This window comes from Budorcas taxicolor, chromosome 13 (genome assembly GCF_023091745.1).
Source record: "Budorcas taxicolor isolate Tak-1 chromosome 13, Takin1.1, whole genome shotgun sequence".
Lineage (NCBI taxonomy): Eukaryota > Metazoa > Chordata > Mammalia > Artiodactyla > Bovidae > Budorcas > Budorcas taxicolor.
In genome coordinates this window covers 56,479,260-56,506,703 of record NC_068922.1, presented here as the reverse complement: position 1 = coordinate 56,506,703, position 27,444 = coordinate 56,479,260, and the positions used below count along the sequence as shown (strand labels likewise).

Here is a 27,444-nt window from a genome sequence, read left to right as displayed (position 1 = left end):
AGAGTATTATTAATTTCATATTTGCAAACATTAGTAAAGCCTTTGTTGTGAGAGACAAAGGTTTAGATTGAGTGGAGCTCTAAGAGGATATTCATCCCAGCACAAAGGTAAAAGGTAATCTTGGCACAAAGAGGGGAAAGTAAGTTAAATAAGAATAAACATTCCCTGGAATAAATTTTTACTATCATTGCAAAAATGAGCCTGCCCTTCTGGTCCACTGAGTCCAGGAGCACAGTGCTTCCATCACACCGTTGGGATCTTGCAGAACCTGTGCCCAGATCCCAGCTCTGCAACACTCAGCAAGGTGTTTATTTCCTCTGCAGGAAGCTCTCCCATCTGCTCCCCACCTGACCCTGCCCCAGTCTCTCTCACACACACATACAACAATTGGAATCTCTAACTGAGAAAAAGGAGGGGAAGTGTATGTGTGAAGTACCAGCGAAGTGCCCAGTCCCTCATGTGGGTGTGGTTGCCAGGTAGCTGTGGAGCAGCTGAATGTCCTCTGTGACTTCTCACCACACAAGCTACCTCACTACTTCCCATGACCTTTCTTGTGCTGCTCTGTGGCTGCAGTGGGTCAGGAGCCCACTGCTCAACCCTTGTGGCAGCACTGTCTTAAGGGATTTGTGATCAATCCTAGATGCAAGCAAACATACTGTTAGTTTGTCAAACTGGAGTCTTTTTATAAGAAACCAGTGTATGGTACAAAAATTCTAGCTCTGCCTCTTCATGCTGTGTAACCTGTGAATCGCTTGACTTCGCTAAGCCTCAATTTCTGTGTCTATGGAATGATACCTAAATCTTTTCTAACTAGAAGCCAATCTCTTGATTTTATAAGCATTTATGTGTGTGTGTGTATATATATATTTTTTATATTTATGTATGTATATTTTATATGTAAGCTGTTATTTGTGGCCAGTCAACCCTCTAAATACTTAATTTCTATTTTAAACTACATAGTAGCAGCTTCCTATTTTATATTTTATTCAATTTAAAAAATTGGAACCAACCTATGTAAAAATAAGATTTCAATCTTCATCACATAGAAATATCCATATAATTGCTTTACTATGAAGCAAAAAATAAAAAAAGTTTCCTTATTTAGAAACCATTCTGGCCCCCAAAGCAAAAAGGATCACTGCTGAGAATATATCTAAACTGTAGCTATAATTAGAGACAATCTGATAGATGGGACACAAATTCAGGGTTTTTGCCCAACTAATAGATAAATAAAATTAAAGATTTATGATAAAGTACAAGATACCCAAAGCAGACTTTGGTTTGGTCTAGACTCAAGGGTTCCAAAATATAAAACTGGAAGACATTTTTGTTGTAATCAAAATATTTGCAAAGGTAAATAACTTCTACTACTGTATTTGTATTAATCATAAACTATTACCCTAAATTATATTTCCATATTTCATGTTCTTAGCAGTATTTTAGAGGTTGAGATAACCTAAAACTGTGAATCAAGTATATATGTTTACTCGGCACCTAAGTGTGTGTAATCCTGCACTAAGTATATGACATGGCATCTCCAGTCTCTCATCCTAGTTAGCTGGAGGAACAGAAATAAAAAGCAATTCATTTATCACATGATACTGGTGATATACATGCATATGGATATAAATTTAAATTTACATATATTGCGTAAATTTGAAGAGAAAGTTTATATACTTAGGAGCTGAAGACTTAGAAAAAACAATTCTTATTCAATAACAATTAGATACAGTATCTGAATTATCAGACTATTACTATTAAGTAAGTAAGTAAGTGAAGTCGCTCAGTCGTGTCCTACTCTTTGCGACCCCGTGGACTGTAGCCTACCAGGCTCCTCTGTCCATGGGATTTTCCAGGCAATAGTACTGGAGTGGATTGCCATTTCCTTCTCCAGCGGATATTCCCAACCCAGAGATAGAACCCGGGTCTCCGGCATTGTAGACAGACGCTTTACCATCTGAGCCACCAGGGAAGTCCTAACTATTACTATTAGTAGTCATTAATAAGGGGATGACCGAGGATGAGATGGCTGGATGGCATCACGGACTCGATGGAGGTGAGTCTGAGTGAACTCCGGGAGATGGTGATGGACAGGGAGGCCTGGCGTGCTGCGATTCATGGGGTCGCAGAGTCAGACACGACTGAGCGACTGAACTGAACTGAATAAGGTTCTTGTGCATTGACTTGACAATTTTATTTTAACAGAATAAAATGACTATTAATGTAACAATATTAAGTCATTAAAGAAATTATTTTTAAAGAGTTTAAAAAAATTTTTAAACTTAATTGGTAATTTTGTGACAAGAAACTGAATCACAGCCAGAAGCATTAAGTTTTAAGCCAATATGATAGGAAGAATAGTACATCCTATGACTTAGTAAAAAGTACATATAAAAAATTTTAAAGGGGCTGTGAAACGGTATTACATAATTTTGGACAACTGAAATGGATTTAAAAAACACCTGACATAGAGGGTCCACCTTGTGGAAACACAAGGTAATTACAAGTCTAAAGGGTATCCTATTGTATAGTCGAAGTGTGAAAGTCAGATTTTAGCTATATATCCACAGTTCAATAGCAAAGTCAAGTTCAGAAATGCAAAATTCTAATTATACTGTTAAAATTACTAGTTCAACATTATTCCAATATCTACCCATTTTTTTTTCAGAATTTTTTTTTTAGAGTTCTTAATGGGAAAGAAACATCTCATAAGATGCTCATAAACAACTGAAAATACAGAAAATCAACAGGTCCAACAGGAAGGACCTAAGAGCTTGCTCCAATTTTTACAATACTAAGGATCATTTCTTTTTTTTTTTTTAATGGCCACTCTTCACAACCTGTGGATATTACTCCCCTGACCTGGGATTGAAGGCCGGGCCCTCAGCGGTGAAAGCTTGGAGCCATAACCACTGGGCCTCCCGGGAAGCCCCAACAGTGCTTAGAATTCTATTTTAAGTGTTTGTTCATGGCGCTTATGATTCGCCCATGCTTACTGACATTTTAATCAATGGTAATGAACCTATACATAACTGTGACTTGGTTAGTTATTATGTGGTGGTTGATGGGATGGCTAAAGAACCACCTCTAGCAGCTGTAGAGAGCTTCACCCTAGGCCCTGAGGCCATAGAAAGCAGCATTCATCACCCTAGACCAATGTTTTAAGAAGGAATTAAATGCTAGATAAAAACCACACAGTCTACTGCCCACACTAGGATGTGCTGGGCATCTATGGTGTCAGGAACATATGGCTTTTAAGTCTCTGCAATAATGTCTATAGAACTTAGTATTAAGTTTCTGCCTGGCTGTACTAATGCTGCAAAATTTTTCTCTCTTCTATGTCCTTTCCAACGCCTTCTGGAACAATTTGACCACAGTGTGGTAAGCCTGCACCAACGTGCTGGTAAACTGTGATCCAGGTAAGACATAGAAGTCATTAGTTACAATGCTTATTTATTTTTTAATATGTCTGAAATGAGAAAATCAAGAAGTGTTAGCTATATTAACATAATCATTAATCTCTGCTAATGCAAAATTGCTTTAACTCACTATAGTAAATTAAGGAATAAATTTTGTAATAACAGAGACATCTGACCTTCAAATGTTTCTTCTAAATGAGGGGTCTTGCAAACTATAGCTCAGACCAGATCTGCATTTTTGTTTTTTTTTAATGGTCTGCAAAGTAAGAATGGTCCTTACATTTTAAAATAGTTACATTTGGCAAGTTTATACAAGTACATACATGATATCATTAAATTTACCTTTTGGCCCTTAAACTTTTTTTACTGTATAACCCCTTTAAAAGACAGTTTGCCTGCTGCTCTAAAATCTTTTTTTTTTTTTAAGAAAATAAATAATAGAAGATGCTGAGTTACACAGAACAGTTAAGTTTGTGTCTAAGCTTAAAAATTTTAACATCAAGTTTGTTACAAATTTCAAACTTATTATAAGCTCACACTGACAATAGTACTTTGACATGCATAAAATGCACATCAAGTTGGGCAAATAACAAAGGCTCTATTGATATCAAGGGCATATGTTTCATTAGTATGACCACTCTGTGTTCCAACTTCCTTTTATTTAAAACTGTTATCAAAGCTTAAACCAAAACTATGTTATCTACAGTTCAAGGCAGTACAACACACAGATCTCATTCAACAATCTGTACTCCTGAAGAAAAAAAATATTGAATTATTTCCCTCTAGATGGTGGCGCTAGTGGTAAAGAACCCACCTGCCAATGCAGGAGACTTAAGAGATGTTGGTTCAATCCCTGGGTCAGGAAGATCCCCTGGAAAAGGAAATGCAAATCCATTCCAGTATTCTTGCCTGGAGAATCTCATGGACAGAGGAGCCTGGTGGGCTACAGTCTATAGGGTTGCAAAGAGTTGGACAGGACTGAAGCGACTTAGCATCACATGGCAAATGTTGTTTTCGAGTATTTCTATTGGCCTTTGTGACCCAATGTATGTTTTTAAAAACAAAAACTAACCATTACAAGTTTAATATCTTCTTTGGTAATGCAGCCTGTGAATATCTGATTTGCCTACACAACTTGTCAAAGGTGCCAATAAAATAGAAATTCCTATGATTTTACATGACTTTAAAAAATACATAGATTCTATTTTTAAGTACAAGGAAACAGTTCATTCCTTAGAGCTGAGTACAGGCATGTCATATAATAGATGCTCATATGACTGGCTAATACTTTGTTATCAATTTTAATAGAAATATGAACACTATACAGGATTTGAGGAACTGAAAGTTTTAGAAAGCACACTTGCCCTCCAGGAACATACTACATCTGCTCACTCACTTATTCACTTTGTGCAAGCCTATGTCTCCAAGCACTGTTTTAGGGTCTAGAAATAAATATATAAAAGTTGGCTTTTAGGGCACAGGAAACCTCTGAAAAGGTTCTTTGTTGTTTTGCTGTTATTTTTAACATTCAGGTGAAATGCAGATAACATAAAACTGACCATATTGAATAATAAATGATATTCAACACACTTACAAATTCATACAGCCACCACTTCTGTCTGGTTCTAGAACATTTTCATCATACCTGAAGAAGATCCCATGCCTAATTTGCTGTTTCTATGAATTTATACATTCTGGATATTACAGTAAATTGAATCATGCAACATGTGACCTTTTGTGTCTATTTTCTTTCACTTAACATGTTTTTGAGATTCATCCACTGTCAGGTTAAACAATACTTCTTTCCCCTTATAGCTGAAAAATATTTCATTACATAGATATACTACATGCTTACTTATTTGATTGCCATTTGGGCTGTTTCCGCCTTTTGGCTATTGTGAATAGTGTGCTATTTTGAATATTCCTGTATCTATTTTCAGTTCTTTTGGGTATATAACTTAAAAGAGTGGAATTGCTGAGTCACATGGTAATTGTTTAAGGAACCACCAAACTGTTTTCCATGGAAGCTGCATTATTTTACATTTCCCTGCCCCGACCCTCTGCCAAAAATAAAACACCTGCCCATCCTTGCCAAACTTGCTTTCTGGTTTATGACTCTGTCATAGTGGGTATAAAGTTGGGATCTAACTATGGTTTTGATTTCCATTTCCCTAATGACGCTCAGTGTATGTTTGTGTGTTTGCTAGACATTTGTGTGTCTTCTCAGGAGAAATGGTGGTTCAAGCCCTTTGCTCATATTTTAATTAGGTTTTTTGGCATTTTGTTTTCAACCTATAAGAATTGTTTGTATAATCTGGCTACTAGACCCTAATGAGATGTGATTTGTAAATATTTTCTCCCATTCTGTAATTTTTTTTTCCTTTTATGAAAGTATTCTTTGCATGAAAATCCTTTAAAAAAAATTTCTTGAAGTCCAAATTGCTTTTTCCTGTTGTTGGTGTTTTTGGTGTCATATCTAAAAATCCATTGCCAAATCCTATGTCATGAATCTATTCTTACGTTTTTTTCCGATAGGTTTTGTATTGTTAGCTCTTACTTATAGGTTTTTGATCCATTTAACTTTTCTATATGGTGTAAGAGGGTCCGATTTTTGCATGTGGCTATCCGGTTCTCCCAAAACCAGTGGTTGAAGAGACTATTATTTTTCTATCAAATGGTCTAGGCACCCCTGATGAAACTCAACTGGACTAAAAATGAACAGGTTTATTGCTAGACTCTCAAATCTATTTCATTGGTCTGTATGTCTGTCCTTATGTAGGTACCACATTCTTTTAATTTAGCTTTGTAATAGTATGGAATGGGGAACTGTGAGTCCTCCAACTTTTTTTTTTTTTTTTCAAGATTATTTTGCTATGTTGGACCTCTTCCATTTCCATGTATTTTTCAGGAATGGACTTTTCATTTCTGCAGAAAGGACTTGGGACTTTGATAGGGACTGCATTAAATCCGTAGATTGTTGCTATTCAACAATATTAAGTCTTAGAATCAGAGGGGATGACCATGGGATGTCTTTCCACTTAGTGTTCTTTCAACAGTGTTTTGTAATTTTTATTTTTCAGATCTTTCAACTCTGCTTTTAGAAATTTTAGTCTCTATTACTTAGGCTAAGAAATGGCTTATCAATTTTCTTGATCTTTTCAAAGAATCAACTTTTGGTTTGATTTTCTGTTCTTTTAAAAAAAACTAAAATATCTATTGTTTCCTTCCTTCTGATAGTTTTGGGTATATTCACTCATTTTCTAGTTTTTTAAAGTTGGGTTATGACCTTGAGATCTTTCTTCACTTCTTAAATATATATACATATATAAAGGTAACATTATAAATTTCTGAGCACTGCTTGGAGTATGCTGCATTTTCATTTGCCTCGTGGTATTTTCTAATTTCTCTTGTGATTTCTTCTTTGACCCATTGGTTATTTAAGAATGTATTGTCACTGGAAAGTTACATACGTAAGTCATAAGCATAGTATGATTTATGAATTCAATTCAGTTCAGTCGCTCAGTCATGTCCAACTCTTTGCGACCCCATGAACTGCAGCATGCCAGGCCTCCCTGTCCATCACCAACACCCGGAGTTCACTCAGACTCACGTCCATCGAGTCAGTGATGCCATCCAGCCATCTCATCCTCTGTCGTCCCCCTTCTCCTCCTGCCCCCAATCCCTCCCAGCATTAGAGTCTTTTGCAATGAGTCAACTCTTCGGATGAGGTGGCCAAAGTACTGGAGTTTCAGCTTTAGCATCATTCCCTTTAAAGAAATCCCAGGGCAGATCTCCTTCAGAATGGACTGGCTGGATCTCCTTGCAGTCCAAGGGACTCTCAAGAGTCTTCTCCAACACCACAGTTCAAAAGCATCAATTCTTTGGCGCTCAGCTTTCTTCACAGTCCAACTCTCACATCCATACATGATCACTGGAAAAACCATAGCCTTGACTAGATGGACCTTTGTTGGCAAAGTAATATCTCTGCTTTTCAATATGCTGTCTAGGTTGGTCATATCTTTTCTTCCAAGGAGTAAGCGTCTTTTAATTTCATGGCTGCAATCACCATCTGCAGTGATTTTGGAGCCCAAAAAAATAAAGTCTGACACTGTTTCCACTGTTTCCCCATCTATTTCCCATGAAGTGATGGGACCAGATGCCATGATCTTCGGGTTTTCCGAATGTTGAACTTTAAGCCAACTTTTTCACTCTCCTCTTTCACTTTCATCAAGAGGCTTTTTAGTTCCTCTTCACTTTCTGCCATAAGGGTGGTGTCATCTGCATATCTGAGGTTATTGATATTTCTGCTGGCAATCTTGATTCCAGCTGTGCTTCTTCCAGCCCAGCGTTTCTCATGATGGACTCTGCATATAAGTTAAATAAGCAGGGTGACAATATACATCCTTGATGTACTCCTTTTCCTATTTGGAACCAGTCTTTTGTTCCATGTCCAGTTCTAACTGTTGCTCCCTGACCTGCATATAGGTTTCTCAAGAGTCAGGTCAGGTGGTCTGGTATTCCCATCTCTTTCAGAATTTTCCACAGTTTATTGTGATCCACACAGTCAAAGGCTTTGGCATAGTCAATAAAGCAGAAATAGATGTTTTTCTGGAACTCTCTTGCTTTCTCGATGATCCAGCAGATGTTGGCAATTTGATCTCTGGTTCCTCTGCCTTTTCTAAAACCAGCTTGAACATCTGGAAGTTCATAGTTTCACGTGAATTATGATTTATGAATTAGCAATATATTGGCTGCTAAGTAAATAGGCTGTAAATTACAAGGCAAGTATGAATGCTGGGAAGCTATTTAGGAGGCTGTTGAAATTGTCCATATGAGAAATGATGCTGAGACTGTCAAAGGTAGTGACAGTGGAAGTAACAAAGTATTTATATTTGTAGAACATCTTTTGGTAGTAAAATCTACAGGACTTGTTGATCAATTAACCGGCCAAACAAAAAGAGGCAATCAGGAATTACTTCTAGGTTTTGACTCGTCTAGTTAGGTGGATAAAAGTGACATTTACTGATATGGAATAACAGGTTTATCTTTTTTTTCCCCCTTTGTTGGTGAGCGAGAATGCCGAGAAAGCAAGAGTTGGAGAATTGAGATGTTTATTAAAACTGTCAGTAAAACAGTATATGATGTTTAGTTGCCCAGTCATGTCCAACTCTTTGAGACACTATGGACTGCAGCCCACCAGGCTCCTCTGTCTGTGGAATTTTTAGGCAAGAATACTGGAATGAGTTGCCATTTCCTCCTCCAGGGGATCTTCCTGACCCAGGGATTGAACTCACATCTCCTGCATTAGCAGGCAGATTCTTTACTGCTGAACCACCACGTAAGCCCTAAAGCAATGTATGTAACACACTAGTGTCCAAAGTAAAGCTCAGAATGTTTCTACATTTGGAAGTTATTAATATAGAAATGGTTATTATTTGGTACCAGATGAAAACACCTAAGGAGAAAGTTTATAGACTGAAGAAAAGTAATAATATGGAGCTCATTCCTAGTCTTAAGAGGTAAAAGGGAAGTTAGGAATAAGGTAAGAAAGAGTGGAAAATCTGTATCAGCCAAGGGTTTTTAACTACGGAATGGCACTGAGAAGCTAAGATGACAGGGGTAAGGTTTGGTAAAATTACTGGTGATTTTGATAAAAGCTGTTTCAGTGAAATTATAGAGATAGAAGCTGGACTTTATGAGGGGTGGTAAGGATCAAGTAAGAAGTATGAATTGAGATAGTAACTAGAGAAAACTCTCTTGCTATGCTCTGTGTAAAGCTAGGTTGAGAATTACATATGAAGGGCAGCAGTTAAAAAGGAACTTGATGTTAAAAGTCCTTTTTTTTTTTCTTTACTGTTTTTAAAAAATAAGCGTGGGCTATACACACCAATACTGCTAAGTCACTTCAGTCGTGTCTGACTCTGTGCGACCCCATAGACGGCAGCCCACCGGCTCCCCCGTCCCTGGGATTCTCCAAGCAAGAACACTAGAGTGAAAAATAAAAATAAAAAAAGAACACTGGAGTGGGCTGCCATTTCCTTCTCCTATGTATGAAAGTGAAAAGTGAAAGTGAAGTCACTCAGTCATGTCCAACTCTTGGCAACTCCATGGACTACAGCCTACCAGGCTCCTCTGTCCATGGGATTTTCCAGGCAAGAGTACTGGAGTGGGGTGCCACTGCCTTCTCCAATACACACCAACAGGAAGAAGTCAAAGACAACAGGATTCAGAGTATCTCCAGGGGATTAGACTGTCCTGAAATAATGAGGCTTATCTGCTGTTGAAAAGTGTGAGAAATCAGAAATGCCAGTATTGATGCAGGTAACATACTAGATTTTAGGGAGAAGAGATGAGAAAAGTATGAGGTAAGGCCATACCCTAAAAGGTAAAGAATTAAGGAAAAACGTACTGATATACAATAATGCTCTGGAAATGTGGTAAAGGCAATTAAATAGGGCAGGATAAGGATTGCTGAGGAATGGAATATAGCCATTTAAATATGTGGTCATAAATTTAAACCTTAATTATATTTGTTTTTCTCAAGTGATGTTCAAGTTGTGGAATGAGGGTATGAACTAGTGGATAAAAAGCTGAGGAAAGGTGAGAGGGTGAGAGTACTGTCTAGGACTAAGGACTCTAACATTGGTAAGGCAAGGAAGGAAGGACTAGAGGGTTCACAAACATAGCAAAGAGTAGTGGAGTAAACAGCCTGGGACTACTCTAGGAAGCAGGGTGGGATGCTTAACATCTGAAGTGAGATTCAGGGCACAACTACTAATAATGACAACGTCAAAGCTGAATGGTTTAAAGAGGTGGGAGAAAGCAAGCACCTGGGTTGGATTACACATGAAACACAGTATGGGAATCAGCATGGGTTTAGAGGTCTTGGAAGTCTGGCCAAGTGGGGGAGATAAAAAAGGATGTGTGTCATAATGGATTAATTTTGAAGTCTCATGGGGGAACACAAGAGTTACAACTCCTGAATTGTTTTTTTATTATAGCAGACTTGTCACTGTTTCCTGAAGTAGAATTTCTGCTCAGTTCAGTTCAGTCACTCAGTTGTGTCCGACTCTTTGCGACCCCATGAATCGCAGCACGCCAGGCCTCCCTGTCCATCACCAACTCCCGGAGTTCACTCAGATTCACGTCCATCGAGTCAGTGATGCCATCCAACCATCTCATCCTCTTTCATCCCCTTCTCCTGCCCCCAATCCCTCCCAGCATCAGCGTCTTTTCCAATGAGTCAACTCTTCGCATGAGGTGGCCAAAGTACTGGAGTTTCAGCTTCAGCATCATTCCTTCCAAGGAAATCCCAGGGCAGATCTCCTTCAGAATGGACTGGTTGGATCTCCTTGCAGTCCAAGGGACTCTCAAGAGTCTTCTCCAACACCACAGTTCAAAAGCATCAATTCTTCGGCACTCAGCCTTCTTCACAGTCCAACTCTCACATCCATACATGATTACTGGAAAAACCATAGCCTTGACTAGACGAATTTCTGATACGCTATCAATAAATCTTAGCTGATGCTAACAGTGGAATAAGGCTATGATGCGAACGTTTTTTTGCTTATTTAGACTAAGAAGCCACTTTTACCACTGTACTTAAATACTGGTAAAGTGAGATGGTGTGATGGTATACTTCAGATGTCTGAGTGGAGGATACTCAAACAAAATGATTTATAGAATAACTGTATAACATCCAAGTGACAGCATTTACTTCAACTTTATTACACAATTAAAGCAAACTAAATATGTATTCTTTTTCATATATTAATCTAGCAAAATATTACAGTGAACCCTCGGGCTTAAAAAGTACTTGTCAAAACAGCCTGCTTGAGTTAATAGTATGTCTACTTAGAATTAAAATGGTAACTCTGTTAGGCTATTTAGTGCATTCTAATACAATGGAGCCACAGCTGAATAAATACACTCTCCAACAGTATGCTGAAAGTACTGCTTTACACTCAGGTAAGCATTTTAAATCAGAGTTCGTCTCCTTCTATACATCACTAAATTTTATTATTTGAACCATGTTCTAAACTAGTAAATTTTAACAGTACTTTATATATTTAGTTCAAACTGTACATTTAAAATATATTTTATATGATAGATTTTAATAACTAGTTGTATAAGTATAGTTAACTTGGTAATATTTGTCTCATGTAAATATTACTATAAAAGTAAGCCAATTCTTCTACTGATTGGTTTCCCAAAGCTTTCTGAAAAAAGCATTGCACAGACAAAAGGCTTTACAGCTAAGTCATGTTATGGTGATTACAGGTTCTTTCTTATCCAGCAGAGGACAGACAGTTCTTTGAATTTAGAGGGTTCCACAGAGGTACTCTTGCTTGGGTAACATGTCTTTTCTTTATAGAGCTACTCTGATATTTCCTAAGCTAAACAGGAATAATTGGATAAAACTTGTTGAGAACAACTAGACATCAAATACTGTTTCTCTCATGAGCCATGAATAATGACCTCAGTCCTCTGCGTACAGTGAGAAGCTCCTCTTCTTGCTGTGGCCAAGAAAAAAAAATCACTTTGAACAGTGATTCACTGTAAAACTATCATCCTATCCAATCCCCTAAGGGCTGTTTCTAGGTATTTACAGAATTATATGCTTATTACTGATATTTTAGATATATATTTAGATGATCAACTGACAGATCACTTTTAAACCCCAAATCAATGAAAGATTTTACTTCCTTTAAATATTAAATCCAGTCTAGAAAAGAACTTCAACAAGGATCAGTCTAGTTAGTTAGCTTATGTGCTTCCAGCTAAACTGGTTTAGTAACAACTATCGTCTTAGCCTCTACTATCAGCATACTGAGGTTCTATTAAAATTTAATCAAAGTATATTAAAATATCCTATAGTATACACAGAAATGCCTCTATCTCTGAGGAAACGCCAAAGGCATGTTTCCCTGGACAGCACCTTTAAACACCTTCCCTGTTCCCCACCCTGGTGAGCTCTTCCCCCAGAATCCAGCTGCAAGTCTACTAGACCTCTGCAAAATCAGCTAATTTTATCCTCAAATCTACATAAATGAAAATTCTTTCTTGCTCTGCATGACACCCCTTCTCCTTCAGAAGACACAGTAAGACTGCTGTGGTGCACCTTGCTTAGATACATACAAAGAAATAATTATTCTAGCTTACTTTTAAATTGCTCTTTCTTTTAAGGAGATACTCATTATTTAAAATCACTCCTATTTTCTACTATAAATTTGCTCCCATTTTAAAGAACTAAAAGAACCCCAGTGGTTTCAATCCAAAAAGAAAGACCTGTGGAAGAATTTCTCATACACACATAAAAGCATGACTGATCATTCCATTTGAAAAACCCAAATGAGATACTGATTTACCATTTCCTTAAGAAGTCTGTCTTGCAGCATTTTCATGTTTTCTTTCATCAAACACATCTGTGAATAAATAATTTCTTCCATGAAATTTACTTAGTTTCACAGCAAAAAGTTGGACTAACCAATATTGAGGGATTACATACAAAAATATAGAATTTATACCTGAGATGTAACAATATTTTCTTCACAATCAGTGCTGTAGAAGACATTCTTGTCCAATGAAGCTTTTAAAAGGTGAAGTCTAAAATAATGAAAGTTACCTGTGCATTTACTTTGGTATTTTTAACAAATTGAATTACTATAATATAGTATATATAATTTTAATTTTTTGACCAGAAAGTCTTGTTATATATTCTAATAATTAAGAATGTCATACTGACCTCTGCTGTTCACGTTTTTGATAGGCACTGAACTGCTGAAATACCTTTTCCCGAAAGTCCTAAATTTAAAAGTACAAAACTAGCTATACTGTAGTTATGACTAAAAATTAAAACTAAACAGAACTAATTTAAAAAACAACCTGGCTATATGCTAATATTGTAGATGTCATATACTCTTTCAGATTAAAAAAAAACTGAAAGCAAACTCTTTCAGACTTTCTCCCTGTAAAAAGGTAGTCACAAACTTTATATATATGTATTTACTGAAGTACAGTTGATTTACAATGTTTCAGATATATATATATATATATAGCAAAGTGATTTAGTTACACATGAATACATGTAGTTTTTCAGATTCTTTTCCATTTTAAGTTATTTCAAGATATTGAATATACTTGGCTGTATAGGTCTTTGTTATTTTACCATTTTATATATAGTAGTATGTATGTTAATCCCTGTTGATCATAAACTTAAGTCTGTATCTTCAGTGTATGTACATGAAACTAACTAAAAATCTAGGATAAAACTAAATTATGTCCTAAAAAACAAAAACCTTTATGGGATAGTCTAAAAGTAGAAGGTTAATAGAAGTTTTCCTGAGTGGAGCTCTTTAAAAATGAGGTTTTACAATTATTTTTAAACTCTTATAAGCACAAACCACAAATTCCTTCTCCAAATCTTTTAAATACTGTGAATCTTTTTCAAAATTCTCCAGCTCCTCTATGATGATGAATTGGAACTTGTCAAGTTTTTTGATCCTATTAAACAAAGAAAATGAGATTTTTTAAAAAATGATAGCACTGAGAATACAAAGCACTTAGGATATTTCAGAAGGGATTTTTAGCACAGACCTGTACTCCTGAATCTTCTGGTTGATTGCTTTTATATGTTGTTGAATTGTTTTCCAAGTCTGTTTAGTAAAATAATCCATCATTTTGTGGCGGATCTGAAAAACACTCATTTTTTAACTTGAAAAATCTTTACAAAATAATCTAACCAAGACTATATTAAGACCAAAGCCTTTTCCATGAAATATAAATGACTAAGAACTTAGAACAGTGAAAAATTAAAAACTCAAGTGATTTAAACTGAAGTGTTAATGAGTAAGCTCAGTCCCACCAGGTAGGCTCTGACTGAGGGTTGGAATTGCTAGCTATTTTCATAAGTACGTCACATTTACCAAAATGCTCTTGATTATAATTCTTTTCAGGAACACAGCCCAGGAGTCACACTCAAAATTACTACCATTTTTCATAAAACATATCCACATCTAGTCACAGATATGCAGAATGTACGAATCAGGGCTTCTCTGTTTAGATGAGGGTGACCTTGGATAAATCAACTCAAAAGAAATCTACAGAATCTTAAATAATTTCAGAGTCTACCCATGAAGAAAAGAAAAAAGCAAAGAAAGAGAGCTGATAACCTGTGCAGGAAAATGTCTTAACAGGAGGGCAAAAAGAACTGTCTAAATACAGGCATGTGAGAAAAAGAGATGAGTGGAGAAAACAACAGTAATTTAGAATTACTGTATTTTAGGAAGTTTTTTTTGCAAATATCACCTCACTAGAACCACAATAACTAAGGAGCTTAAGTACAGAACTGGTGAAACAAAATGAAATGGGTTTCTGACTGAGGCTGTTCATCCTCTATATATTATATAGTACCCTCACAAGCAGTTACTGCTGTGAGATTTTAAAAAATGTATTAAAGACTAGGCACAAAAAGAAAATTGTTCAGAAAAAAGAAAAATCACAGAAGGCTCAAAATGTTAAACTGAAAAGGAAAATAGGACAAAGAGAACCCATAGGTAAAGAATATGGGTAATATAAAATTTTAGAAAAGAAACTTGGCTCATGAATCATTACAGCTTTTAACCAGTGCATGAGGAAAGCTGAGTTCATGAATGGGTGTTTTGTTGCCGAAGGGTTAACTGAACTGACAGACCAGTAGAAAGTGTGGCATATTATCATAATTTAAAGGATGACAACTCACATTAACTTTCCTCTGAAATTCTGTATTGAGCTGCTCGCACATCATCATCCCTACATCTGAAATTTCAGTTTCCCAGTTCTCCAAAGGAATAGAAAAGTCATTTGCTGATAACGGAGATATGCTTTCGGACACTAAGAAAATGAAGACAATCAGCTAAAATTAAGACATGCATTGTTAAAAATTTTACCTTCTTTGTCATGAGACTAAGAACAATGTCTTATTTTCAGATTCTATATGTAATCTAAGGATTACAAATCATAGGCATATTTTTCATTTAAAATACTCTGACTTATAAAAACCTTTCAGCATGGGAATTAAGGCAGAAACAGTTAACATTAAAATGGAACATATTTGGATTGATTTTTTAAAAAACTAGTTCTTTACTACTTGCACACTAATAACCCAACTATTTAGTGATATGCTAATCTATCAGTACGTTAATACTGTAGTAAAGCCTGTATATGGTAATTAGTGATGAGGAAGATTTATGAGTAAAATCATGCTTACCATAACAGTAAAATAAAGTGAACTTTGTGATAAAGCTTCCTCCTTCTTGGATTTACCCAAAGTTATCTTTACAAAGGAGTTTGTTTTATGAAAGAAGTCACTCAAAATTGAAGAAACCACTTTCCAAATTAATTGCATTTGACATAGGCATCTGATCTACCTACCTTTGTAGGTGTGATGATCTGCATCTTCGCTTTTACCGAGTTTTTTTGGAAGCGAGTTTGCTCTTTCTTCTTCCACTTCACCAGAATTATTTAGACTATCTTCTGTGTACATTCGTTTGCGACTAAGATGTTGTATACAGCCTTAGAAACAGTAAATAACAGTGCTACAATCTTAATTAAAAATACCTAATATATGATTGCTTTTATTTAAAAAAGCCCTTGTTTCCGCTTGTATAGTTTTAGACAACTGCATTAAATCCTATATAATTTTGACATTAAATTGAATAATGGTATAATTATAAAAACATAATTTCTTTAGGTGAAATTTCACAGTAGTATTTCAGTAATTAATGTTTTTTTTAAAAAGCAAGTCTTTGACCACAAACCTGACATATGTGTGGAGTCACTGGGCATGCCGTACCATGTTTTCTCTCTTTCTTCACTAGACGTGGATAATGGAGATGCTGAATGACTTTTCTAAGATAAGTATCAGAAATTGGAAAAACATTCTGTGTTACTCCTGGATTCACCTTTGACCATCTCTCTCAAGCTCTATAGACAATAAGTTGCAAATGCTATCAATTTGGTTTTTTCATCAGATTGTTTCTATCCCTTTTTCTCTCTCACACTGCTATGCATTTTCCTAAATTCTTATGTTAACCTCAATCTTAAATTACAGCAATAGTTTTGAGCTGCTTTTTTAAACTAATCCTATTTTTCAATTCTTCCTTATTAGGAGTTTGATTTCTTTGAGTCAGGAGGGAAGCCAAAGAAAAGTCTAAACTACTTCCTTCAAATTATATCTTTAAGCCACATGTTTGTCCTCTAACCTTATGTCTTACTGATTCAAATACAAATGTTAGCCAAATCAGTCTTTTTCCTGTTTTATGAAAATCTGTGTCCATATCCAGTTACCCTTCTATACTTAAGTTAATGACGTTTCTCTACTCAGTCTATAGATACCAACCTGTCCTACGTGGAGGTTGGTATAGCCCAAAACCCAGCCCACACCAAGCTATAATTCTGTCTTAACATTCTGTATTTTATAGGTTATTAAATATTAATATTTTTCTTGGTTGACTTTTATAGTGGAAAAACTCAACCAAATTCCTATATAATCATGAAACCACTAAGTCTTTTATAGATATGTAAGTCAGTGGTTTAAAGTGATAGCCTATTTAAGACTTTCTCATTGTAAGTATTTCAACTTTTTTTCTATGATCAAACCATCCTACATATTTTAAACATCACACTTTCAGATAACAACAGGTGAAAAATATTAAATTATTATAACTATTACTAAAGGCCTGTAATCTGATGCTTATTAAGAACTATTTTAGTTTAAGGAAAACTTACTGGCTGTACTACCATATGACTTTCATATTTGGAGGTTCAATTTCCATAAGTTTTTCCTGAAGTATAACTGTTTAAATCTGAATAGCTGTTGCAATTTGGGCTTCCCTGGCGGCTCAGATGGTAAAGAATCTGCCTGCAATGCAGGAGACCTGGGTTCGATCCCTGCTTTGGGAAGATCCCCTGGAGGAAGGCATGGTAACCCGCTACAGTCCATGGGGTTGAAAAGAGTCGAACAAGAGTGTGCAGCTAAGCACAGTGTAAGTACATTCTTCCCTCAGTAGCTGCGGGGGATAGGAGGGACTGGTTCCAGGCAAATACCAAAATCCACTGATGCTCATGTCCTACATATGAAGTACTGATTCACAGTTGGTTGAGTCCATGGTTGGCTGACAAAGATGTGGACCTATAGATATAGAGGGTCAACTGTACCACAACTGTATCACTTCTATTCTCAACAGTATTATATTTAACTGTGCTATGAATGAATGAGACAAACAGAAACCCAAAGGAAGTTAAAAAACTAAAGTAAGAAAAATACAAAGACATTAAACTAAAACTACTTAAATTCTGAGGGAATAACTAGTTCACTGCTAAAACTCGACACCCATTCATAAGTGAAATAAGGTATTTAAACAATTAGAACATTAATTTGATAACAAGTATCTATTAAAAATTATCAATAAGCATACATACTAGTATGATATCTATTTAACATTGCTCCACATGTCATAGTCACCTTGAAAATACCATGTATGTAAGGATTGGAAGAGAAAATGTGAAAATTACCATAAAAACAGTTTGATTACCTATTTTCAAAATTCAAGAGAATTTAAGCAGGTAATTATGATAGAATTTGCCAAGGACGTGGGAGATATAAAAATCAACAGTGTTTCTATACAAAAGCAAAAAGTTAAAAACGCAGAAAACAATTTAAGCTTTTTTCTTTAATACAGTAAGGTAAAAAGCCAATAAAGCACTGCAGAAGTACAACTTTCTTTGTGGAAAATTTTGCACAACTTTGTTGGAAATACGACCAAACTGTAGAGAGAAAAATGAACTATATGGATGAGAAATCTCAGTATTGGTAAAAAGCAATTCTTCCCTTAAACAAACTAATTCTAAACTATACAGGCCAAGTACAGGGCTTATAATTTGGAAGTATATTATAATTTGGAAGTATAATGAGAGGAGGGTCAAGATGGGGGTAGTGAAACCACTGTATGCATAAAACTATTAATATACAGACTGAAGTAATGCTGTGTTAGCATAGAGACAGAGAGGTACTATCCTATACTTTACTGGGCAAATAGCTGACCCATGAGCTTGCCAAGGCAGTGACCCAAGTGTCATCAGATATGATGGAGAAAGGAGCGATAATCCAATGTATGACATTGCACTAACTCACTATCCATATGCAAAAAGAGGAAGCCTAGAAAAACAGAAAACCTCAAATTTAGAATATTTGTAGAGAAAATATTTTTATGACAATAACTGAGGGAAGGATTTCTTGAACAAAAGATTGGTAGATTTCATATTTTAATTAAGTGAAAAGACAAAGCTACATTCTAGAAAAAGAATGTTTGCATTGGATATAACCAATAACTAATATCCAACATATAGTAAGAACTCCTCCAAATTTATAGGAAAAATCAAACAATACAGTTTTAAAAATTAAAAAAAATAGGCAATTTACAAAATGGCCAAAAAATATGAAAATACTCACTGATGCAGTTAATCTGAAAAATGCAGTTAATCTGAAAAATGCAAATTAAAGTCAGACACATTTAAAATTCATCAGATTGCCAAAAAAGAAAAAACTAAAAAACAGTAGAAAAATGGGCAATATCACATAGCACTGTTGGAGAGTGTAAGCTGGTACAACAAATTTACATAGCAAATTTCCAATACCTAATGAAGAGTCGGGCTTCCCCTGTGGCTCAGCTGGTAGAGAATCCGCCTGCAATGTGGGAGACCTGGATTCAATCCCTGGCTTGGGAAGCTCCCTTGGAGAAGGGAAAGCCTACCCACTCCAGTATTCTGGCCTAGAGAATTCCATGGACTCTATATAGTCCATGGGGTTGCAAAGAGTTGTACATGACTGAGAGACTTAGAATGAAGAGTCAATAGTAAATTGGAAAATCAGTGTCTCCTGTAAATGTCCAGCCAATAAACATGTAACAAAATTTCATCTAGCAAACAGCATCAAAGTAGGTGAGTGGGGATGACTTAGGTGCTGAGATTTGCAAGATGGGATACTAACAGGAGAAAGGATTCAGGGAAAGGAAGGATGATGAAGCAATACCAAGAAAGGATCATGGGATGACTGTCTAATCAATCACAAATGGTTTTAAAGTGTGGTCTGTAGAAATTAAGAGTCTTGCAAAGGTGCCTTTGGGGGATTATCAGAGAGGGAAGGTATGTAGGTCAGGGTTCAGATCTATCTGCTTTAAACAGTATAGCTGCATTTTTACATTTGGCACACTGAAAGTTTCATATAAAATTTTGTTTGAAAAATATGCTTTGTGAAAACTACTGGTTAAACAGGATAAAAGGGTCATAAAACACTGTAGGAGTAAAAACAGTTCACTAACAATGAAAATCAGAAAAAGAAATTAAGGAATCAATCTCATTCACCATTGCAACAAAAAGAATAAAATATCTAGGAATAAATCTACCTAAGGAGACAAAAGAATAGTATACAGAAAATTATAAGACACTGATGAAAGAAATCAAAGATGACATAAACAGATGGAGAGATATATTCCATGTTCCTGGGTAGGAAGAATCAATATTGTGAAAATGACTATACTACCAAATGCAATTTACAGATTCAATGCAATCACTATCAAATTACCAATGGCATATTTTACAGAACTAGAACAAAAAATTTCACAATTCATATGGAAACACAAAAGACCATGAATAGCCAAAGGGGTTGTAAGAAGAATGAAGCTAGAGGAATCAACCTTCCTGACTTCAGATTATACTACATAGCTACAGTCATCAAGACAGTATGGTACTGGCACAAAAACAGAAATATAAACCAATGGAACAAGATAGAAAGCCCAAAAATAAACCCACGCACATATGGGTACTTTATTTTTGACAAATGAGCCAAGAATATACAATGGGGCAAAGACAGCCTCTTCAGTAAGTGGTGCTGGGAAAACTGAACAGCTACATGTGAAAGAATGAAATCAGAACACTTCCTAACACCATACACAAAGACAAACTCAAAATGGATTAAAGACCTAAATGTAAGACCAGAAACTAAAACTCCTAAAGGAAAACCATAGGCAGAACACTCAATGACATAAAGCAATATCCTCTATGACCCACCTCCTAGAGTAATGGAAACAAAACCAAAAGTAAACAAGTGAACCTAATTAAAAGTTTTTGAACAGCAAAGCAAACTATAAACAAGGTGAAAAGACAACACTTAGAATGGGAGAAAATAATAGCAAATGAAACAACTGACAAAGGATTAATTTCCAAAATACACATGCAGCTCATGTAACTCAATACCAGAAAAGAAACCCAATTAGAAAGTGGAAAAAAGACCTAAACAGACATTTCTCCAAAGCAGACATACAGATGGCTAACAAACACATGAAGACACTCAACATCCCTCATTATTACAGAAATGCAAATCAAAACTACAATGAGATATCACCTCACACCAGTCAGAATGGCCACCAGAAAGGTTACGCACGAGAAATGCTGGCAAAGGTGTGGGAATGTAAATTGATACAGCTACTATGGAAGATGGTATGGAGACTCCTTAAAAAACTGGGAATAAAACCACCATATGACCCAGCAATCTTACTCCTAGGAATATACACTGAGGAAACCAAAACTGAAAAAGACATGTATCCCAATGTTCACTGCAGCACTATTTGCAATAGCTAGAACACGGAAGCAACCTAGATGTCCATCGACAGATAAATAGGCAAATTTTTGGTACATATACACAATGGAATATTACTCAGCCATAAAAAGGAACACATTTGAGTCAGTTCTAATGAGGTGGATGAACCTAGAGCCTAGAAATAAGTCAGAAAGAGAAAGATAAATATTGTATACTAATGCATATATATGGAATCTAGAAAGATGGTACTAAAGAATTTATTTTCAGGGCAGCAATGGAGACCCAAACAGAGAACAGACTTATGGACACAGGGAGAGGGGAGAAGAGGGTGAGATGTATGGAGAGAGTATCATGGAAACTTACATTACCATATGAAAAATAGATAGCTAATGCAAATTTGCTCTATGTCTCAGGAAACTCAACCAGGGGTTCTGTATCAACCTAGAGGGGTGGGATGAGGAAGGAGATGGGAGGGAGGTTCAAGAGGGAGGGGACATGTGTATACCTATGGCTGATTTATGTTGAGGTTTGATAGAAAACAAAATTCTATAAAGCAATTATCCTTTAGTTAAAAAATTAAAAAAAAAACCAGACACTTGACTTAAAATCATGGGACAGAAAGCTGGCTGGCTTTTTCAGAGATTTTAGATTGTGGCTATAGGTGTGCTGAACTTCCTTAATTCCATTTTTGTATACAGAGATTAGCACATATCAGGAAAATAATATATTTGAGTATTTACTATGTATCAGGTAATGCTTACATAATCAGTCTATTTACTTTTTCATAGCCCTGTTTTACAGATGAGAAAATTGAGGTGCAGAGGGATTCATTAGCTTATAAAATGTTTCACAGCTAGCTAACGGCGGACTCAGGATTTAATATAATTCTAATTCAGAACTTTCAGCTAGACTCAGTTATAATGAACTACATTATCTTGGCAATCAGTTCTGTAACTTTATTACTACTTCAAAATTCTCCAAATCAAGCCATCTATAAAACCTAAGCCAAAAAAAGGGCTGGAGGTGGTGCGGGGTACATTGTAAACTGACACTGAAGTACAAACAACTTAAAAAAGAATTCAAACTATGAACTACTACTTGTAGACATTATATATTTAGCTACCCTCACTTTGACCCGTATTTGATCCCTATATCTAATGTCTTTTTAAAAGACTTGAATATATGTACATATTTAATCAATAAGAAATGGTACAAATAACAATATCAGTGGCAGGATAATGAATTTTTCAATATACCATTAAGTTAATAGTCATACTATTTAAAACTAATAGGTAAAGTTCCTCTATAAATCTTTAAAGCAAATGCTATCTATGGTCATACTGTTTCAACTACATTCTTTGTCAATTTGTGATTTAGTTAAGTAAAAGTTTACAGATTTTGAGTTTTGGTAAAACCTGAAAGAAGTGCCTGTGCTGCAGGAAGAAGCCTATTCCAGTCTAGGAAATGCAGTTCTGACGTGTAGACAAACAAGTCATACCTCTTTGGAAGGGACTGTTTCTATTACAGAATTCTTATCAGTACTCCATAGTTCTCATATCACTGCACTGTCCTCCTGAATATATCAGTCTATCAGTTCACTGAGGCTATTTTACTTATTGGTAAGTTTGTCTCTCCCCAAGACCAAACTCAGAACCTTAAGTAGACAAGCACTGCGTATTTGATTAAGATTAGAGGAAAATGATTCACTTCCTTCAGGTATATCTGATAAAAAAATATATATATACACACATTTTTTTTTCTTACCAAGAAGAATGATTGTGCAACTGATGAACTTTCTTTTGTACACAATAAAGTTTTATCACTATTTTTGGGTGACTTTATTGGACCTCCAACTCCACTGTTTAACGATTCAGGTGATGAAGTTTTTGGATCAGGTGATACTGATTCTGCTATACAGTCACAATCCTGAGTAAAGTCTCCTTCTGTTATTTTCTCTACACCTATATTGCCTCACAAAATACAAACAAAAGAGATGACAGTTGACATCTTCAGAAATAGTATTAATTTCTAAAAATATAATAATTTGGTAAATTCCTAAATTTTAGCTATATTTAGAAAAGATAAACTTTTAATATATCAAGATAAAATTACATGTAAAATATTTTATAAGACTTTTAAAAATTATTGCTCAATTTAAAACATAATTGTAACAATAAGAACTTTCAAAACATTTTCAAACAAAAATATCTATAGTATGGGCTGTACTATAATGATCAACCTAATTATTATCTTGACTAGTCTAACACCATAGGCAGTACTGAGATATTAAAGTCACAGAATTTTATGGTTAGAAATGGCTTGGGAAATCATCTCATCTAAATCTTTTATATGTGGATGAGAAAATTCATGACTGAAGTAAGTCTTGGTGTAAAGAATTCTGAGAAAGATAGTTTTCAGATCAAATCAGGGCATGTGCAACTGTCTTCTGAATGTGTGCTTGTCTGAGATGACAGTGGTCCTGAGCATTATGAAAACATTTTAGAAAAGAACAAAATAACTACTTTAGAGGAAATGTACATTAACTGGTATAAACCTTCCATTTTAGCTAAAATGACACTTAGAAATGCTTTAAAATATCCATAAACCGAAAAGATATTAAAACTAGATACTTATTTTTATAGTTTCTATACTGAAAATAATATACCTATGTCAGAGCTCCAAAGAAAACTTTTTTCTTTGCCAGTTATTTTTAAATAAAAGCAAAGCCTCAATTGTTTATGAAGATAATCCACTGTGAGTCTACAGAATCAACATGATATTCCTTGGGGACTTTTGTCAATGAAATGTAAAAATGAGAAAACAGAAAGCCCCATCATTATTTCCATTTTATCTGGAAAAAGTATTTGGTCTTTAACTTTCTAACTTCAGTGTCACAGTAATATTGTTGCCAACTAGCCTTAGCAAGACCAAGTTACTTACTAGTTAACTAACATAAAAATGAAGTTTTGACTACTAAAAATCTTAAATATACCCCTCAAAATTAGTCTTCAAATTTGTTTTCACATAGAGATATAATATAGAAATGGCTTGGGAAATCATCTAAATATTCAACTAGAAGAAAAAAATGATACTGACATCTCATTACTTCTATAGATGATGGACTCCCAGATAAAGACATAGAAGATGGGTCAAGACTATTATCTCTTCCAGCATCTTTCAGGAGAGATGAGATTTTCCATTCTTTTGATACATCCTTTTGTGTTTTGGCAGTGAAGGAATTCTGCTGTTTCTTTGGCAGTTTCATGGTTTTGCTTCTGGAATGAATCTTCTCCTAAAAATATTGATAACTTTCAAATTATTCATGAATGATTTATACTTGGACACAAAAACAGTTTAAATTACATTGAAATATTTATAAAATGCCTTATTTCACTACATACAGGTATAACAGGGGCCTCAACATGAGTAGTGAAGACTTTCTAATATACTAGAAAGCATATGACAAATTCACAGGAGAGACTATAAGAGACCATAAATATCCTAACAGATACGCTAAAATAGTTCAAAGAAAATGATTTCCAGTTTAGGGAAATCAGAGTTCCCATATTTCACTTACAATTTTAGAATTCAAAATTGTTTACAATTGTTATCAATTTATGTTTTCTCACATAGGTTAAATCTTAAAAAGAAGCGAGAAGATAAATCTGACATTCTTACAAAAATACATAGTTAATATTTTAAAAGGGTCTTAGAAGCTACTAATTTGAATTGTATCTATTTACCTGTACTAGAACTTTTTCTTTAAATGAACATGAAAATTCTTGTTCACCCTCTGATTCTGAATTTGAGAGGTCTTTATAATTTTTTTTGGTTTTTGCTGCTCTTCGTGGAAGTCTGGTTCTCCCATATGCAACTGTCTCATCTACCTTTTTGGTAATGATTTTGTTGGATGTCTTTAGAAGAAAAATTCCTGAGTATATTAGATCAATATTTTGAGATACAAGCTATTTGCTATAAAATTGACACTATGACAAAATCTATATGAATATTTATAGGAATAAAAAGATTCTTGATTAATACTTTTAAAATGACTGGATTTTCTCTTTTCATTTAAAATATATTCTTTATCAACTTTTTATCTGAATAATTAAAGTTCTGTGAGGTCTGATATATATTATGTAACTTAAAAGAGAAAGGAAAAGCTGTCAAAAATATCTATAACCACAGAGTAAAACAGACTTAAAACAACATGATTCAAAAAGGCAGAAGAAAGTGTGCAAAGCTTGGAACAATTAAAGGAAACAAGGAACAGATACCAAGGATGTTCAAACACAGATTTCCTGGTTTTACCATTTTAGATCTTGGTTGTGCCCTTTCCAAAGATGGTCCTGCAATTCAAGAAAATAAGGTTAAATTTTTCAAATAGACAAGAATTGACATTAAAAATTGTTAGAATACGTCTGCAAATAAGTTAAAATCGTAAAAATAAGAATGTACCTTCAAATGCATTGAAAAATTTAAATATAATTTGGTACAATATGAATTACCAACTTCCCTTCTCCTTTATATTATGAATTTTTAAAGAAACAAAAGAATATGTAACATACCCTATAAAGTCAATACCCATGAATTTACTGTTCCATTTAGGAACTAGATTATGAATAATACTGAATCTACTTTGTGTACTACCTTATAAGACCCTGTATAGCCTATAGCCCTTCTGCCAAAAGGCCATCACTATCCTTAAATCTGTTTCTTAGTCACTTGACCTTACAGTTTTACTTCACAGATATATATCCCTAAACAATACAAAATAGTCATGTCATGTAATATAATATGATTTGCTTTATTTTTCACCCATCATTATGTTTCTAAGATTTACCCATATTACTGAGAATTGCCTCAGTCCCTATTCCCTTTTTTGATTTCTAGCACAAGTTCAACTTTCTAAATATTCACTGAAGCCTTAAGAATTGGGATAATCCAAGCCAAGGAAATAATGAAATTCTGGAAGAAAGGTCCTCCAATCCTGGCAACAAGCCAGCTTGTACATACTGGCTTGTCATTCAGGTACATAAACAAAACAACTCACTCAGAAGTGTTCAATTTTAAGAGTATTTACTGATTACAATATTCTAACCTTTAATAACTCCCCAAGATTTCTAGTCTATGTTATAAATATTTTTACTTACACATCTTCTGACAGACAATAGCTCCTGACTGTATTATCTTACCATGTTTCTCCTTGGCTTGTAACACACTGCTTCTTAGTCCACACACTGTGACTAGAGCCAGCAGCATTTTTCAATATTTTCCCACAACTCTGACCTACATTTCAACTACTCTGACACTGCACTTTCTGCGAACACTGTACTATTTCATACTGTCTCGTAAAGGTGATAATTTTATTGCTTCTCAACCTTATGAATATGATTGAACTTTCATCTCTTTTCTAAATTCAGCACATTTCTAAATATATGCCAAAGTTCATTCCTATTTCCTCTATTTTTACTTCTTTGTAAGCCATCATTCCCTCCCTCAACTCCCACAGGTCACTAACAATTATTTTTATCCTAAACTTAAAACTGATTCCCTTAAAATAAATATAAACTTAAAAGCTTAGTTATACTACCTTCTTTTAAAAATGGAATATATGAAGTCTTTGTGGTTTAGAAAATAGTGAAATAGATGTTAAGCTACGAAAATGGACATTATGTCTAGCCAAAAACGTATACCTCAAACACTTATTCAACTACTTCAAGAGATTCACTAAAAGAAATAGAAGATTTATGCCAGGAAAACATTTTGTGAAAGATTTAGACACAAAAATGTCTGCAATAAAATTATTTTCCTTTCAATAAATTTTTATTGCATCTCTATAAATTCCTAAAATGTATGTGTGTTGGATGTAGCCGGGGGTGGGGTGCTGTCCAAAGTTTGATTTTGTTTAGGGTGCTGGTCTCATGAATATTTAATACATTAAATAACTGAAGAACAGGCCATGAGTAGATGAACAATGAGAGTGTGTCATGAACCAAAGATTACAATAAGCCATATTTTGTGTCCCTAAGATCCCAATAAAAAGATTTAAATATAACCATAGTACCCCAAATCATAAAACAAGAAGAAAAATCGTTGTAGTGTTTTGGTATATCTCATTCATAAGGGTAGGCAATTATAAAAAGTGATTTCTTACTTGATTTCTTCCCATTTTTATGTTTTTTCACATTTTTATTTCTGCTGTAGTCCATCATCAGTGGTTTTGATTTTGGTTCTCTTAGCCAGCTAATATCAGTCTTGCTGTCATCACATCTATATTCTGTGTCACTATCGCTAAAGGGATTTTTCTTTTTACAATCTGATCTAATCTGTATTAAAAAAAAAACAATCCTTATAATAGATGAAGTAATCTGGCTTGTTATATGTCAT

The 27,444-nt window shown here is 34.8% G+C and overlaps 1 protein-coding gene across 1 annotated transcript in view; it reads right to left on the bottom strand.

The window, feature by feature from the left end:
- Positions 1-11,860: 11,860 nt before the first annotated feature.
- The window catches only part of SYCP2 (synaptonemal complex protein 2), a 63,477-nt gene continuing 47,893 nt past the window's right edge, over positions 11,861-27,444 (bottom strand). Inside the window, exons 29-42 of the mRNA XM_052651142.1 lie at positions 27,212-27,383; positions 25,366-25,403; positions 24,798-24,968; positions 24,151-24,346; positions 22,819-23,015; positions 16,217-16,307; positions 15,831-15,971; positions 15,160-15,290; positions 14,016-14,110; positions 13,823-13,922; positions 13,165-13,223; positions 12,947-13,025; positions 12,788-12,844; positions 11,861-11,935 (exon numbers count right to left, since the gene is read on the bottom strand). Of these exons, the coding sequence (XP_052507102.1) occupies positions 11,861-11,935; positions 12,788-12,844; positions 12,947-13,025; positions 13,165-13,223; positions 13,823-13,922; positions 14,016-14,110; positions 15,160-15,290; positions 15,831-15,971; positions 16,217-16,307; positions 22,819-23,015; positions 24,151-24,346; positions 24,798-24,968; positions 25,366-25,403; positions 27,212-27,383 (1,602 nt within the window). The remainder of the gene's footprint in view (positions 11,936-12,787; positions 12,845-12,946; positions 13,026-13,164; positions 13,224-13,822; positions 13,923-14,015; positions 14,111-15,159; positions 15,291-15,830; positions 15,972-16,216; positions 16,308-22,818; positions 23,016-24,150; positions 24,347-24,797; positions 24,969-25,365; positions 25,404-27,211; positions 27,384-27,444) is intronic.